This window comes from Phyllostomus hastatus, unplaced genomic scaffold, assembly GCF_019186645.2.
Source record: "Phyllostomus hastatus isolate PE091 unplaced genomic scaffold, TTU_PhHast_1.1 phas_contig_86, whole genome shotgun sequence".
In the NCBI taxonomy this organism is placed as follows: Eukaryota; Metazoa; Chordata; class Mammalia; order Chiroptera; family Phyllostomidae; genus Phyllostomus; species Phyllostomus hastatus.
Window position 1 is genome coordinate 4,765,709 of NW_025333977.1, and position 19,254 is coordinate 4,784,962.

Here is a 19,254-nt window from a genome sequence, read left to right on the forward strand (position 1 = left end):
AGTTGTTTTAACAAACACACAAAATGAAAAAAAAACTTACATTCAATATCAAGGTACATGCTCTTTTGGTGCCCTCCGATTCTGCTCGCAGCTTCACAGTCGTACCTCCCGGAATCGGTCAAGTTCACGTCTCGAATGTGCAGGGAGGAGCTTCCGCGCTGCCCTTTGACTTCGATGCGGCCGTCTGGGCTCTGTTGACATCGAGTCAGGAAAAAGAAAGGTTTTATGCTTTTGTGTGAAATGAGGACCAAGCACCTGGCATTTATGACATACATGGTAAATAAAATTAACTTTTACGTATATTCATTTTTTTCCAAATGGGAATGTTTCTATATTTATGATTTATACTTACTTGCTTACCCATATTATCTGTCCACTTGCTTAAAGGGAAACTGACACATGATAAAAACTTAAACACAAGTTTTATCAACCTCTTTTATTGTGTATGCTCTTGGCTTTTAAAAAGCTTCCATGTTCTTCCAGGAAGGGATTTGTTGGCTTCCAATTATGTTCCTTGTGCACATAACAAAATAAGAACAATGCCTTCCAATTCTGCCTAAAACCTACCGATCAAAATAATACCCTGTATCACATTAGTTGTATATCCACTAAGTAAGGAAAATGTATCAAACTTTATGAAAATTAAAGCCCTAAGGAATTTATAGTTTTTATTCTTGAATAAATGGACCAGCACTGTTCATCAGCATAATTAGTACCAGATGCAGATAAATTATTAAAACACAGTACTAACTTATTCTTAGGAAGTCAATGGAAACTATATAAAGATGATTAATTACTTACTCTACGAATATTGACTCAAATAAAGGAAGTGCTTATAATCCAATAGTCTATAGATTAAATTTCAAATAAGAATTTTTGTGTGCAACAAACTTAGCTTACCTAAAATTAGTTTCTTAAATCACTTAAATACTTTTATAGCACACATATTAAACCAGAGATAGTTTATCAATTAAACTTTACCTCACACCATCAGAAAATATATTGAACTATTAGCATTTTATAATTTATTTGAAATGCACTTTACTATTATTGAATCAATTCTTTTCAATATTTGAGGTTTTAGTGCCTCATAAATATTTTATGACATACATTTATTTTGAAATATGTATGCTATTATGTAACATTATAATAGTTGTTTAATTTTCTGTATGACTGAAGTTCAATTAAGTTTTAATATATTTGTGTAGTTTGTATTTTTAAAATTGGTGTTTAATCATTTTCTTCATTAATATCAAAAAAACTGTTTTAAAGCTCCTTTTCAAACATAAAGTTGATTGGGGCACAATATGGTTCTTTTTTGCTGTGTAATTTTATATAGGCATTCAATTACTATATAATCATAGCAGTCACTCATAAGTTATTACTATCAGAAAACGTCTCAAAAATCAAAGAAACAAAAACATACTAGGGACTCATTATGCAACTTAGATAAAAATTTCTAGGCCAAGTGCATGTTCCCCACTTGAGCATAGCTAAAAAAAAAAGGTATGTGGTTTTCAAGCAGAAGGACATTCTTTTCTGCCAATTTTTAATATGCCAAGTCCATTTAGTTAATTGAGAGAAAAAAAGCAAAAATCCACAAAAACTCAATTCTGAATGAGTAAACCCAAAAGCAAAATGGCCAATTAGTTATACAAATAACTAAGTTTCAATGATTACTCAGTTATTCTTTGGTCCTTACCTCACTGTGCCTCTATCATTGGACTGTAATGAATCCTCCATCCTTCCTTTTGCACTGACTCCCCTTGGCTTTCAGAAACCCACATTCCGGTTTTCTCTATTTCACGTCTTTGGCTACTCTTTGGTTTCAGTCCCAGTCCCCTCACTCCCTGAAGTCCCCTGTGTTCTGTCCTGGACTCTGTTCTCTTTTCTGTTAATATACTCTGCTCAGTCCACATCTACACGGGTGATCTTTAGTCACTCTTTCTCTAGCCAGCATCTCTCTTTCCCTGGAGCTTTGGGATCGGATATCTCACTTGCAGGACTTGTCCCTTTGGTGTATATCTCAATCTGGCGTGTGCAGACTTGAACACATCACCTCCTCACCCATCATCACCTCATTTCTCCACCTTGTCTTTCCATGGATGATACTAATTGTTTTCCATGTACCATGCTATACCTGTTTTGGGTTAGTTTCTGAATCTTTGTCTATTTAAATTCCTAATTATGAGCAATCACAATTTATCTTGTTCTACTTTATCATTTCCAATTTTCAGCAATTGTGTCTTGTAGACTTATCTGTTTTTTGCTTTTCCCATTTACAGTCTCCGTGGTGCTGCTGAGTTGAAACGATATTGACAGGCGTCTCAGGATTTCAGAGAGAACAATCACAATGAGGCTGCATGTGACCGAAAAAGACTCCCTGACTCTGCAGAAGTCATCAACATTATGCGATTTCCTGTGTTTCTCTAGCAAAAAAAACCATTCCAGCTGCAGAAATTATTCCTTGTGAAGCTAAGACTATGTTTTTTAAAGCAAACTTTTAATTCTCATAATAACTTTATGAAGGTTTCATATCCTCTGGGCTCCACAATCATAAATAACATTGTATTCCCTTCCGAATCGAGCTCCTGCCCCTCAGCCTGACGTTTAAGGACTTCCATATGGCATCACTCTGCTGTCTAAGCACACTTTACAATTTGGTTCCCATTAATCTGAATTACTTGTACTGTCATGAATATACTGTGATTTCTATAAGCATCCTTCACTGAAGACCTGTCTGAAATAATCCCTCCTTTATCTCTTCCACATTAAAACAGCAAGGTTCAAGCATCATTCCTATAATTTTTTTTGCCAAAAATCAATTTATATTCAAAATAGCTTCTGGTTGACTATGTTATATAATTATTATATATTTTATAAATTTTTCCACACTATAGTTATTATATATACTTAATCATCTATTATTTATAATTATTACATTGGATTTTGTGCTTTTCTTGGGACACATTGTCCTTTTTAGTTTCATTGAAAATTCACTTGTAGGGTGAATATTATAGTTCAATAAATATGAGAACAATTTTGCGGTACTTGCTGTGAAAGTCACTTGGACCAGTGCTTATACCATTACATTGGGATAAGCAATTATATTCTGCTTATACCAATATATGAAAACCATTATATTTTAATACTAATTAAAATATATCTTGTATCTTTCAAATATAACATATATATAGGTATATTTTATACCAATGCTGAAAACCATTACATTTTAATATAATAAAGTAAATGGTGAAGTTATGGTGAAATTGACACATAGCTTGAGAAAAGAAAATATAATAATTCTTAAGTTATTATTTGTTATGGGTTAAAAACAAATTTATCTATCTATCTTATTTATCTATCTATAGATGTATCTATCTATTTATCTTTTATCTAGAATAAAGATGATTTATTCTAATCATCTTTATTAGAATGCGACAAGATACCATATTAAAAGCAAATCCTTAATTTTTCCATTCAGAAATAATATTATTCTTTTGCAGTGTTGAAAGGTAAATTCACCTCCCTTGAAAACTAAATAGGTTCTTTTGTTGTTGCAAATGATAGGTTTTTAACTTGAAAAACACCTATATAAAACCAGCATTCTATTAGTAAATTAAAAAGGTTGCTATTTAAAAAAGTTATTAATGTATAATTCACAGGAATTCTAGAAGAATGTAATTTCTTTAGGAAAAAGTGTGACTCCCCAGGCAATCATAAGTCACTTTCAGGCTTGGCAGTGGCTCTCTAATAATGCACAACATGCATTAGACCCAAATATTTCCACGAGAAAATTGAAGTCATTCCTGCTCATCTCTGACATTTCAAAGGACATCTCTTTGTGCTACAAAAACACATTACACATTTCTGAAAGAAAATTCATTTATATATTGGCTTTTATTCACCACCTACTAAAAATTCATTTATGGCACCTGACACTTGATTGGGACAGGTTAATGGACATGCTAGCTGTCCATCTAGTATTATCAGGTTTGATCACTGCATTAGTAAGGTGATTAAAAAGTGAAGTCTCTGACTGTACATTATTATTCTAATTCTTTACAGAGAGGCACTCTCTGAAATTTGATTTGGGCTATATCCTTTGCTTTTCCAGAAATTCAGTTTCAGAACAGCTTATTTGAATAGCACTTTGATATTTTTATGAAATAATTGCTAGGCCCTGGCTGCCATAGCTCAGTGGGTTGAGCTCGAGCTGTGAACCAAAGTGTCCCAGGTTCGATTCCCAGTCAGGGCACATGCCTGGGTTGCAGGCCATGACCCCCAGTAACCGCACATTGATGTTTCTCTCTCTCTCTCTCTCTTTCTCCCTCCTTTCCTTCTCTAAAAATAAATAAATAAAATCTTTAAAAAAAGAAATAATTGCTTATAGGTTACTGTCCTTTCAATCATCCATTAATCAAATAACTGTGATAACTATCTTTCTCAGTTTAGTGCCAATGTGAATAGTCTGTTGTCAGTTTAAATTGTTGGACATTTAAATTACATAATAAATCGTGCTTACAGGTTACAATATTTTTGTACCCTTACATTACTAGAATGTATTGACAAATTTAGAGTCCAGTTGTAGTGCTCAACAACACACCTGAAGTAGCAAGTATTCCCCATCTTTCTTCTTCCTTACATTCATTACTTTGACCCTTCTTGAAGTCATTGTCTCTTTTTGGCATTTTTAAAAGAATGTGGACCATGTCACTTAGTTACTCAACAAGTTTTTTGTGTAATTATTCCACAATAAGCATCAAGGCCCTGGGGATACATGCTGAGCAAAACAGAATAGTTTCTACCCTAAGTGGAATTAAAGTTTAACAGAGAAGACAGATATGAGTTTTAAAATATAATACAAATAAAGCAAAAAGTACTGCGTTAAGAACAGCACAGTTTTTTTTGGAGGCAAGTGAAGTTGTGAGGTGGAGTCACAGGTATGGTCCCTGGTCAACTGAAGTGCGGATTCAGATTTGAAAATGGTGAAAAAAACGTGGTGTTGTAGAGAGATCAAGAAGATTTCCCCAGAAGATACAAAAAAGAAGGGAGGGAAGCCAGCAGGTGCACAGTAGAGAGGACACCTGGGATCTCCTGATGCTGGACAGGTAAATAGAGAATGCTTGCAGAACCCACGACAAATGCAGACATGTAAAATGCATGCCTGCATTATATATCCTGTGTGCCTTTTCATAATGACATTAAATCTGTACTGAATGTAAATGAAATTTAACTTCAAATGCTTAATGGTGGCATCCAGGAATTACTGTTAAATATGTAAACAAGAAAACAGATGCTCTCTAAAGGTTACGGCATTAATGTACTCAAATGAACACCTCACAAGTGTATTACTATTGTGTTGAGTTGACTAATTTCTGAAAGAATTTTAGACAGAAACATCCTTTCTTCCTTATAATATATATATACTTACTTGTAGCCTCAATTTCTCTTTTCTCTGGGCTTGATCCCAACTTCCTAATTTTATTTTTGCTTGCATGTCATAAACTGAACTTTTGTATTGGGTTGGACAAAAAGTCTGAATACTTTTTCCATAAAATAAAGGACACATTTCTCATTTTCACCAATAACTTTATTGATTTGTATACTTTGAGTATGTCAGCTGTCTCCTATTATTGGCTCCTACTGGGGAGAGGCCAGGAGTGCTGCTAAACATCTTTCAAAGCATAAGACAACCCCATAGCAAAGAATCATTTGGCCAAAATGTCAATAGTAGCAAGGAACTTCACAAAACACTTTTGACATGTTTGATCAGTCACAGCACCTTCTCCATAACTACACAAATCTTTTTTGCATTTCTGTTACATTTTTACCTTTCTTGAAATAATAAAGCATTTTATGCTAAAAATTTTTGCATATTTTCTTCCATCTTCAACATTAAAATGGCTGGACAAAAATTCTCCAATTTTGATAAATTTTTTAAATGCATGCTACTATGACAGCTGTCACAATAAGATCTAACAAAATTGTTTTGAATGAATTTAAAGACAACTAAAGGTTACTATACCCATTGTGTGGGAAAAAAAACTAAACAATTTTTTTTGGTCAACCCAGTACAATTACCCCTCTTCTTAGCAGTGTATGTTGATGTAATAAAGAATAATATGTAAATTAACCCTTTTTAATTTACATACTTTCTTCATCAGGCTATAGCGTTCTTTTTTTGTATATATAGTCAATAATTTATTCAACAACTAGGAATTGAGTTTAACAATAACAACAGCTAACACATACACTAAATGGTAGTTAGACACAAGTCTAAATGTTCCACATTTAGAAGTTCACTTAACACCCATAAAACTGCTATGAGATTGGGACTAATGCCATTCCAATTTTACATATGAGTGTATTGAGGTGCAGAAACATTAAATAACTTGCCCAGGTTCTACACCTCTAAAAAATGATAGCGGCAGAATGTCCAGGCTGTCTGACCCTGCAATGCATGTTCTTCTGAATTACTTTTGCAAGATGGTTCACCACCTGAGCCGTAACAGTGGCAGAACTACGCTGTACTATGGCCAGTGTTCAGGCACTATACTGGGTTCTCAACAGAAAAATGGATAATGAAAGAAAAGCCCTTAGGCTCATAGGTCAGGGGTGAGAAAGAAAAAAAATCACAAGTCATACATAATACAGGCTGGTAGAGAGAACACCTAATGCAGTCTACAGATGTCAGGGATGATTTCATGTAGGTGTTTCCGTCTAAAGTGCCGCCTGGAGGAGGATACATATAATAAAAAACAAGGAATTAGACTTGGTGCTCAATATTAACGGCCCACTACAAAATAAAATGTGAGACCTCTTGCTCAAAATTATTACAAATTTCGAGAAAACAACAGCAGCATATTAAACCACAGAACCCTTCTGAGCATTGAGTTCCATGCTATTGTGTAAACTCATAAAGCCAGCTCTAATTAAACAAAACAGAGAGAAAGCAAGGAAATGGAAATGACACGGGTGTGGACTAGACAGGTAACAGTGTATTCAGAGAGTTGAAAGAAGCTCTTTGGAGCTGGCATAGCACATATAAGGTGAAGAGGGTTGAGAGGAGAATACCTGGAGAGACAGAAAACCTTTTATAAAGAACTTCAGAACTCAAGCGAAGACCAATGAGAATGTGAAAAGATGCTCAACATCATTAGCCATCATGAAAATGAAAATCACAGTACCACTTCACATCTTCTAAAAGGACTATAATCACAAAGACCAATGATAACAAGTGTTGGTGAAGATGTGAGGATATTGGAACCCTCATTCATTGATGGTGAGAATGGAGACTGGTACAGGTGTTTTGTATAAAATCTGTGCCTATTTAACTTAAACACTTAAACAAAGGGCTATTCTATGACTCAGGAATTGCACTCCCAAGAGAAAGATATATGTCCACAAAAACTTACACATGATTGCCATATCAGCATTATTATTAAAGCCAAATAGTGAAAGCAACCAAAATGTCCATCCATTTTGGTGCATGAATAAATAAAATATGATATATCCATGCAATGAAACATTTGGCAATAAAATTTCTAGATGGCTTGATGGTATCTTTGTCTCTACTCTTCATCAGGATCACCGTCCCTGCAGAGATGCCATGAGCTGGGTGTTTAAGGCCAGTCTTGTGGCATTTACATGGACATGAGTTGTGTTACCATTCACTGGTTTTACATTTGTTATAATTTAAACGATCAGATTTCACATACTCCAAGATAGATTAGTCCAAGCCATATAAAGTAACCTGACTCCCTGTCTACGACATTACCACTATTTGTCATGGTCATTGATTATGAGGGGGGCTCTCAGAGAGTAAATTAGAATGTGACATAGGTGCCTGAGTTATGGCTGACCATGAGTGCGGCATAAACGATGGTGACTTTGAATAACGAGATATTTATTTTTGTTGTGAGTGTGTGTGAAATTCTATTCAAATGTGAGGATAATTAGACAAAATATTTCATAGTAGAGTTGTTCTGAAAATTCAAGATGTGACGTCGAGCCCTTAAGTGTGGGATGGAGTAGAAGAAACATCTCACTGATACAAGCCACTTTTCTGTGTCGAATTTCACTGCTTTATCCAAGGTTAAGAAACCAAGAAAAATAGGATTATCACTGTTGTTTTTGAATTCCCAGTATTCCTGCATACATTTCATAAGGAAAAATGAGGGAAATAACAACTGCTTATTTAAAAAATCAGTAAGTGTTGCTTTTGAATCTTGGCTATTATAAGTAAAACTGCAATGAACACAAAAGTGCCTATATTCTTTCAAATTAGCTTTTTGTATTTCTTTGGATATATACCCAGAAGTGGAATCACTGGGTCATAATGCAGTTCCATTTTTAATTTTTTGAGAAACCACCAACTTGCAATCCCACCAACAGTGTACAAGGGTTCCCTTTCCTCTACATCCTCACCAATACTTGTCTGGCAGGTGCAAGGTGATATCTCATTGTGGTTTTAATGTACATTTTTCTGATGATTAGTGACACTGGACATCTTTTCATATGTCTATTGGCCATCTGTATGTTCTGTTTGGATAAGTGTTTCTTCAGGTCTTCTACCCACTTATTAATTGGATCATTTTTTTTGGTATAGAGTTGCATGAGTTCTTTATAAATTTCAGATATTAAGCCCTTACTGGATGTATCATTGGCAGATATCTTCTTCCATTCATTAGGTTATCTTTTCAATCTGTTGATGATTTCTCTTGTGTGCAAAAACTTTATAACTTGATATAGTCCCACTTGTTTCTGTTTTATTTTCCTTGCCTAAGAAGATTCATCAGAAAAAAAAATTGCAAAGAGAAATATCAGAGATTTCAATGCCTATGTGCCTGTTTTCTTCTACATGTTTTAGCCAAGACCCTGTCCATAGAGTAGTGAATAAAAAAAGGGCATACATATATACAATGGAATATTATTTGGTCATATAATAGAATGAAATACTACCATTTGTGACAGCATGGTGGGACTTGAGTATATTTTGCTGAGTTAAATTAAGTCAGACAGAGAAAGGCCAATGCTATCTAATTTCACTTATATGTAGCATCTAAAGAACAAAATAAACAAAATAGAATCAGACTCATGGTCCCAGAGAACTAACTGCCTGATGGTTGTCAGTGGGGTGGGTTTAGAGGGATGAGTGCAAAAGGAGGAGGGATTAAGAAGTACGAATTGGCAGTTACACAGTATTCATGGGATGTGAAGTACAGCACAGGCAATGTAGTCAGTAATAATGTAGTAACTATGCACAGTGCCAGGTGAGTACTTGAAATATCAGGGGACTACTTTATACAACATGGGATTGTCTAATGACTATGCAATGAAAACAGATTAATATGCTTGCAACTAAAACAAAAATAATATTTGATGTAAACTGCAATTGAAAAATAAAGTCTAAAAATCAGTAAGGACTAAAGAAGAACAAGGAGATACTCAGATCTAGAAATTACATCCTCTATTGAGGTAAATTTTTGTATGATGTCATGTAACAATGAGAACACAGAAAGAGACCTGAAAGAATGAGATATATTATAATTCTGAAACCCTGTTTAATATTTATGATAAGATGGTCAGATGTACTGCTATAATGTACGCCACCCAATTGCATTTACCTTGTGAATATTGATATCACATCACTAAACCAGACTGATATGGAAGTAATGTGAGTAATCCCTAAAAAAGCACTGAAAAAATTGTTTCATGGCTTTCAACACGCCATAGGTTAGGGTCAATGTAGTTTTTAATCCAAAATCATAAATGCTTTGCTAACACAAAGACAGCCTATTTATTAGAGAAAAGGCAAAAGATTTATACGATCTAAAGAGAAACCAGAGTATAAAAATAGCCTATTAGGAAACAGATGATGTATAGTATAAGAATTGGAATGGTACAATATTTGGTACCTGTTGAATCTGAGTGAGACATGGGGTTTTACTACAATATTCACTAGCCTTTGCTTTTGTTTTAAAATGACTTCTTACATTTTATTATGGAATTGTTAAAACATCATACCCAAGATGGGATTAATTCCTTTATCTTGTTTCTTGAATTGTGAATACATGCAGAGCAGATCAGAACCCAAATTCAAGTCTCCAGCATGCTGTTACAGTCTGCTTTCAAACCCATACAGTTTTGTACTGAAAGCCACTGAGATTTTCATGCATTTATTTTGCAGAGTTATCACAATATAACTCATCTTATACACAGTACATAGTGTTTGTTGCTTTTCCTCCCATCTTTTCCTCGCATAAGACTATGCAGGCTCAGTGATAGCTGCATAATGAATGTTATTATAATCAATAATATATTTAGTTATCCAGTGTCTAAGCAGTATGGTGGTCTAGTTCATATTATAGACACATTATTTTTGGAAAAGAACAGACACAATATACAACAGAAAGTAGTATAACAATGTTACCTGAAATGCTTCAAAAATGCCTATATATATATATATATATATAGGCATATTTATATGTGTATATATATATATATATACACACATATAAATCTGAGATATGTCTGAGATATGCACATACACACACACATATCAAATGTTAACTATAGAGACTACTATTTCCCTTTAGTATGTTTTTATATAAATCCCTCTAATACATTCTATAAGAGAAAAGTATACAAATATTAAATATTTGGGGAAGATTCTTTCTTTGCTCTATTAAATGGGACAAATAAGGGCTCTGTTCTGAGTCTTGTTAGGCCAGCACTTCGAGTGTGAAAAACACAGGACTGCTCAAAAATATATATATTATATTCTATTTTCTATCTGTTTCATTTGGACAGGTTGTATTATTCTGTCTTTGAGTTTACTAACTTTTCCTCTGTATCATCTAATTTGTTATTAGTCTCATTTAATATGTTTTGCTTGACATTTTAAAATCTCCAGTATTTTGATGTAATTTGCTTTGTATCTTCCATATCCCTCCTTATTACACTCATGCTTTGTTCTATCTTGCAGCACACATGCAGTACATGTAAAAAATAGATAAGTTAATGTTCCCATGTTCTAATGCTATCATCTGTGTCATTGATGGCTGTTTCTATTGGTTGACTGATGTGCCTCTCCTTTCTATGGACTATATTTCTGTGTACATTTCATTTTTGTAATTTTTTTATTGGATGCCAGACCTTTGGTTTATATATTTTGAGTACTGTCCTTTTTTATTCCTTAACATGTATTTGGTCACTTCTCTGAGACACTGATAAATTAATTTCAAACAGTTTTATTCTTTTGAGGATTTTAAATGGTTAGTATTGATATTCAGTTTATGATTAATATGGTCACACTACTAAAGCAACATTCCTTAGTATTTCTTTTTTATTGTTATACTATTAGAGTTGTCCCAATTTTTTCCCCTTTGACCTCCTCCAACCAGTCCATTCCCTGCTTCCGAAGTTAATCCCCACTCTGTTGTCCATGTCCATGGATCATTCATACATGTTCTTTGACTAGTCCTTTTCCCTTCTTTCCACCATAACCCTCTTCCCTTTCCTCTCTGGCCACTGTCAGTAATTTCCATGTTTCTGGTTCTATTTTGCTTGTTAGTTTATTTTGTTCACTAGATTCCTCTTATAAGTGGGATCATATGGTATTTGATGTACACTGTGACTTTAAACAATGACAACGATTAGTGAAATTTATGACATAATGGGAAGTGTACTGATCCCTGAAAGAAGAGAAACAAGTGATATGAGACCTATGACTTCCAAGCCTACTGTCCAGAGCAAGTTTTCAGGCTGTAGCACATGAAGTTTCTGTGCATAAAAAGAACACTGTTTTTATGTTCCCCTATGGTTGTGGATAGTTTCCTTAAATATGTATACTTATCAGTACTGAGCTGACAGCTCATGGGGAAAATGCTGAAGATCCCTGGAGCTCTCACTCTTAGAATTTTTCTCTCCTCTACCAAGCTCTTACTCCTCCCAGATCCCCCATCCTGTGAACTGCAGCATCCTTAGCCTCTCAAACTAATAACACTGCCTCCTCAACGAAAGGAGATGAACAGAAACATCATTCATGTGCTGCAGCGTGAAAACTTGCTCTAGACAGTGGCCTTGAGCAATCACAGGCTTCACATCATTTGTTTCTCCTCTTTCAGGGATCAATGCACTGTCCATTATGTCCTAAATCTTGCTGTTGTTGACATTGCTTAAAGTCAGAGCAGATGTCAAGCCTCATTTATCCATTATACCTGGAAAGAGAAGTTCTAACAAGTATTTTAAATTGTCACTAGTTCTACCCTTAAAATAAAAAAAAACATATTTATCATCTAGTGACTGCCTTTTGTCACAGATATGAGAGCACTCATAGTATACCACACATTGCTATTGAACAGTATCACCTGATTTGGGCTGGTTCCACAAAGTAGAAAAGTAGCTGCCAATGTATACATATGATTTTTCTTCTTTTCATTTTTTTAAAGATTTTATTCATTTATTTCCAGAGAGGGAAAGGTGGGAGAAAGAAAGAGAGAGAGAAACATCAATGTGTGGTTGCTGGGGGTCATGGCCTGCAACCCAGGCGTGTACCCTGACTGGGAATTGAACATGCGACACTTTGGTTCACAGCCTGCACTCAATCCACTGAGCTATGCCAGCCAGGGCTGATTTTCCTTCTTTTCAAACATCACATTATGCCAAATACATACTCAAATATTACCATCATTATATATATATGTGTGTGCATATATAAGTATATATATATAAATTTTATATAAGTAATTATTTATGATTGTTTTCATATGTGATGGCATTAATATAGCAAACATATGCTCCTTATTGAATACTGAGTTATGTTGAATGAACTACATACTTTATTTTGATTCCACATAACTACACATTGGGTGGGAGGTTTAAAGAGACAAAAAGCCTCCATATTTTATCCTTAAGTTATTTCATAGTTTGACTTATATATAACAATCACGGTTAGTTTAAATGAAAGCAGTCTTTATTTCTTGTAAATGTTTTATATAAAACATGAACATAAACACCAAAAACTACACACCATACACCAAAATACCAAAGTCACAATTTTCAAATAATTGTGTCACACATATGAAGAAGCAACCTATCTCTAACAGATGACTGTAATTAAAACTATGTATAACAAGTATATGATCTCCACTGAGAAGCTTTTGTTTGGTTTTGGTTTTGAATTTTGTTTGTTTTGTTGTAAATAAAGCAACTGTCCATTAAGATAAGTTAAAACAAAGACTGCATATGCAAACCAAGCTTTTTATAAGCATTAGAAGTCTTAAATTAAATAAGGAACTCTTCAAAAGTGATTTAAAAGTTATTAAGATAATAAAATGTTACATAGGAGAGAGTTAGAAAAGTTGACTAAATTTTCTTAACCCAAAACTATACCTTTTATTAAAACTGTTCCTAAGTCTGAGATAAATGAATCAGTGCTACAACCTTAAACCTTAAGAAGGAGAATAGACATAGCGAACTTCATCAAAAACATTAGGAAAAAGTATCTTGATACTTTTCTTAAAGGAAGGTAAAAAATTATGGATCAGACAGGTCTATAATTAATCTTTTCAGTGACATATATCAATCATGAGGATGAGAAAGATATGAACATTATGATTAAAGGAAGTCAGGTGGAGATAAAGACCCAGAAACCAGAGGTGATATCGAAGATCACAGAACCTTTGGTGTAAGACCTAAAAATGATAAGAAATGATCTCATCAGGCTTCTAATTCTGCTGCGATATGCTAATAATAAAAAGGGTTGATAAGTACAGTACAGTGCAGATTGTTATAAATTTTATGAGAACATATTTAAAAATATAGTATTGGTAGATACATATGCAATATGCCATCTCAAAGTGCCAATCAAATAAAAAAACAAATACCAAAGGATTTCACTCATATGCAAAATCTAATGGACAAACTGAACTAACAGGCAAAACAGAGAGAGAGACTCCTAGATAGCAGGATGACAGCAGTGGGGGAGGGGGAGGGATCCTGCAAAAAGGAAAAGGAACTCATGGACATGGACAACAGTGTGGTGATTGCAGGGAGCTGGGGAGAGGAGTATAAAGGGGTTAAATGGTAATGCCAGGAAATTCAATTAAAAGGCTATTTTAAAAAGCCAGCCAGGCACGTTTCCTGCAATACAGGAAATGGTGGATAAAGCCACAGCAAACCTCCAACACCTTCGCCATGGCACACAGGAAAGGTGTGTCGTTCTAATGCTTACGAACCGCTTCTTCCGTACAACCTGTGTGTGACAGCCCCTTAATTATCATTGTTCCTATCATTTGGATGCAAAGGTGATTTTAATTTATGAGCAAACACATTATTAATTCACTAAGCTCTCAAAGGATCACATCGGTTTACTCGTTATTATTGGATATGCTATTATTACATTAGTGTTATGTGTCTTTGTTTTAAATTTTGTCCCCATATTATTCAAGGTCCTACAACTCTGTTGGACACAGTGAACTTCAGGATTAAATGCAAATATCCATGTAGCAAATCAACTCGTGTTTTTTTTTCATAGTTTATATTCTTAACTGGCTTCAAATTTTGTAATTAAAAAAAAACAGTGGCCTACAATTTATTTTTAGTTTACCTTGTGAACTTAACAGTTAACTTCACCAAACTCATAGTTAAAAACTGTGAAAAATCAAGTCTATCATATAAACTTCTGTTTGGCAGCCAAGGACTGTCTCAGCAAACCAAAACGTAGCTGGAAATGGCACCTCCATACCAAAGATCTGTGACAGTTTTTGCTACACTTAGGATTTACAATGTGTAGTGAGTGCCCTAGGTGAATTAAGCATACACACCATTGTAAAGCCCGCAATGCTCAAGGACTGATGGAGGAAATGGGAAGTCTTTTTTGGCTGACATAAATTGACCTGGATAGTAGGATATGAGGAAAAAGTGGTGGCCACAAGAGACTGGAAGGGTGGCCTATGATATAGAGCTACTTAGGGAAGTAATAGAAAGGGTTTCTAAGTGATGTGAGAAGCTGTTGGATGCTTCTGAACAAAAGAGTGATATTATTGGGCTTATTTCAAATGGACCAACCTAGCTATTTCAATGAGAGTAGCAACAGCAAGGGTGGATACATGGAGACCTCCTTAAAAAATGTTGCAATAGTCTAGGTCAGTAATTATGATGGTTTGGACCAGTCATTAATAGTTGAATGGTCATAAATGCTTGAATTTTGATTATATTTAAACTGGGCTAATAGAATTTGCTAAACAATAAAATATGGAAATAGTAATATGTCAGAGTCAATGATAATTTCGAGAATGTTAGCCAATTGAATGAGATCAGGGTGATTGAGGGAGAAACAAATGTGGACAGGATGTTTAGAGCTGGACTGGATACTTTCACTTTGAGATAGTTACCAAATATCTAAATGGAGTTGCCTCATAGGCCTTTGGATGCAGAAGAATAGGGGTTAGTAGAAGTCCATGGTTGAACTTCTGAGTTTGCTGAGTCCAGTCGGTAATTAAAGCCATGTGACCAGATGATGTGACAAGGGAGTGAGCAGGAAGTACAGTGCTTACAGTGCAATGCAGTCTGTATTTAGGATCCAGTAGTTTAATATATATATATATGTATATACATACACACACCTATATATGTATATATATATGTCCTGCTACAAAACCATACTAAAGTCATTTTCGGTATGAGAATAACATTTCCCTCCAAAAAAAATTACAAAATAGTGAACTACTCTCATATCTTACAAACAGGACAACAGTGTCTTGTAAAAGAAAATTCTCACAATTGATTTAAAAATAAAGTCCATTAATAATTGTTTTCAAAAAAGAATGCCATTTATATTTTAAAATATTTCCAGAATTCTCCCCAAAATAGTTTTTAGTAGGACATGTTATATTTATGCCTAGACTTCCAGCTGTCATTGAAGCTGTGGTCCAAAAAAGAAACTTCAGAAAGTTGTAAATGATTGAAAACCCACCTCTCAGCAAACTCAGAAGCACTCAGGAAGATTTCCAACTTGCCTAATTTTATTCAACCACCTACATCAGATGGGTAATTGAAGTATCCACTTTGCCTACTGCCCAGCGGGGACCTGTGATATTGCTGAGAGTGTACTAGTATGAAAGAATGCATGAGGTAGACCTTAAAAATGTCATTCGAATGCAAAATCCTTTAGAAAACCCATTTTCTTTGGAAAGAAAAAATATATAGGCACTGAAATCTACAGGTGCCAGGAGTAAGCTTTTAGCATTCTTCTCTATATTCAGCAATTAACATTTTTTTCTAATGTAAATATATTACCAAAGTAATCTGTTTTTCTTATAATTGAGTTCAATGGAAAAGGTATATAGAAAAAGGATATTGGAAACACACTGTTTCACTATATTAGATTATTAGAAAATCATGAACTGAAAAATTAGTAAGGAACTGAATTTTAAAAGGGTTTGGCATCAGAATAAAAACTGTATCTTAAAATGTATGATTACCTACTGAGTCAATAGAGACATTTGTTGAATAAGAAAATGTTAAAGCTTGATGAGGACTTATTTTATAAATAATGGAACTTTACTTCTGAAAAATACGACAATTTGCCTGATATCAGAGAGCAGGTAAATGACAATCTAGGTGTTGAAAAAAACAATCCCTGTTACAACTATCACATAATATTATTCTACTAAACTCTATTTTCATGAACTAGAAAAAGACAGAGATAACATGATTAGGTATCCACAGGTTATAAATATGGATTTCTCTTGTGTACCTTACTCTATACATAGATATAGAGAATATCAAGATCATCTTAGGTTTTTTGAATAAAGATTCCATGCATGGTAAGTGTGTTGGTATGTATTTGCAAACAAGTATGCAGGTAGCTTTGTGATGGAAGAAATACAGCATTGAAGAGTAATTTCAAACACAGAGGATCTTTACAGGGTATACACACAAGAACTATTTTTGGGAATTCATAAAATAAAACCCAGCTCTTTAATTTTCTCAAAAATTTACCACATCAGAGCGCCCAGGGGGCAAGCTCAGTCGGAGCTCTAGGAGTGAGGCTCGGTCAGGTGTATGTGTACATAGCTCCTTATGTGATTCGGATGTGTAACGCTCATTCAGTGTGGCCCCCTTGATTAGTGACTCAAACACCTACATTCGTAGACAGGCAGATTCTCATGGTAATAAAGATGACTCAAGATTCCCTAATGCACCTCACATCAAATGAAAAGATTTTCCCTTAGACACTGATGATTTTGCAAATCATGTTAGAACAATTCAAGGGATTGGAATTCTCTCCTTTGAGATTTAAAACACTCCATTTTCTATAACTCCTGATTCTTGGAATGGGTAACTTCCGCTCTTGTCATACTATTGCCCGTATTAAGCAGTATGTCTAGTTCAACTGTACATAGGACTGTCTTTAAAATATGTGTATATATCATTCCATTATTCAGTAAAACATTTTTACTGATTTTATTTGTTTTTTACATTGTAGTTCTCTCCTTGACCTCTGTTCTTGTGGTGAGTATGGTGTGTGCTTATGCGCCTTAGAATCAGGCACTGAAATTTTCCCATAATTGAATCCCTGAAAGCAGCTTCACGGCTTGGTAAAGAGGTACAAATAACATTCCTCATAAAAGTAATAAAAATACAGCTGTAAAAGTTGCCCCAAAGTATCAGTACTTAAAAAGCTGTATAAAAATGCTAACAGACTGTCCCTCATTCTTAAAAACAATGGTGTAAATATGCCATCATACTTTACTTTTTACTTTGCTGGAGATTTTATAATAGAGTGCAAATACTTGAAACTCTGCAGACTCTTTTTAAATCAATAATTGAGAATTTCTTTATCTCATTTTGGTAACTTCTATTTGAGAAGCGAGAGTGGGTTGAAAATCTTAAATTTTCTGCTATAATATAAAGGTGCTGCCAATTATACCATTATGCATATTTTTAAGTTTCTTTTTTAAAATCAGAGTCTAAGCAATTTTCATCAGCCTACAGCAAATTGAGAGGAGATATTCTGATGAGAGTAGTCATACACCAATACAGAGGCACATCAGAAGAATAAGTTGAATCGGGTCTGTGGTAGCACAAAAAATATGCAAAAGCTATATTTGTAGCCTTGTAAAAGTTCACTTACATATTATAAGATGATATTCTGAGTACAAAAATTGCATATTTCAAAATCTCATCTTCATAAAGAAAAGACTGATGAGTTTAAATATGCTTTGATTCCATTTCCCCTCTTAATTGTGTGAACCACAAAGCAGGAAACTTTTCTTTTTATTACCCTTGCATTCTTTGTGCCTAGAATAGTACATGCAAGCATAACATTACTCAATAATATTTGCTGATATATGTCCAATGAACTTTGGCAGGTAGTAAAGAAATATCAGCTGCATAAAATCCCAGCACTTAAAAGATTATTTTGTTGATTACATTTATGAATTTTATCTTTCAAGAAGTCACATATGCTTTAGAGTATTAAAAAATTTAATCTTAACTATATATGTATATATAAATACATACATATATATATGACCTAAGAATTTTTAGTGATTTTCATGTGATATAAAAAATTCACTCCATTATCTTTTGCTTTCCATTAAAGGTGGTTTAAGTAAATCTTTTTCAAAATAAGAAGTTTCTTTAGGTCCAGAATCCTACATAAAAAAAAAAAGAAGAATATCCCAGATCTGGCTAGTGTGGCTTAGTGGATTGAGTGCCACCCTGAAAAGCAAGGAGTCACTGGCTCAATGCCCAGTCAGGGCACATGCCTGGGTTGTGGGCTGGGTCCCCAGTAAGGGGGCGTGTGAGAGGTAACCTCACATTGATGTTTTTCTCCCTCTCTTTCTCCCTCCCTTCCCCTTCTCTCTAAAAATAAATAAAATATTTTTAAAAGAATATTATCTCAGAGCATAAAATGATATAATAATGAATGCAGTAGTATAATAACAAATATTTATATACTGAGGTATTTAAATTGTTATAAAATGTAAAACATCATATTTTATTCAAGTAGTAATATGAAAGAACCATCTATCTTTCTTTAAGCTAGAAATTCCTTTGGACTTGGTATTTTAGGCTGTATGAACATTTTAAGTAAGAATCATCCAGATCATAGTACTTAAAATTATGAAAAAATGCTGATCATTTCTACATAATTAAAATAGAAAGAAAGATCCTGGTGCAATATGACTTCTATCTAAGTGCAAAAATACTAATATAGACTATTCACACTTTGTATTA

The 19,254-nt window shown here is 34.1% G+C and overlaps 1 protein-coding gene across 2 annotated transcripts in view; it reads right to left on the minus strand.

The window, feature by feature from the left end:
• The window catches only part of NCAM2 (neural cell adhesion molecule 2), a 416,937-nt gene that overhangs the window by 115,870 nt on the left and 281,813 nt on the right, over window positions 1-19,254 (minus strand). For both annotated transcript variants that reach the window (XM_045851671.1, XM_045851672.1), the window contains exon 9: window positions 41-191. In XM_045851671.1, the coding sequence (XP_045707627.1) occupies window positions 41-191 (151 nt within the window). The remainder of the gene's footprint in view (window positions 1-40; window positions 192-19,254) is intronic.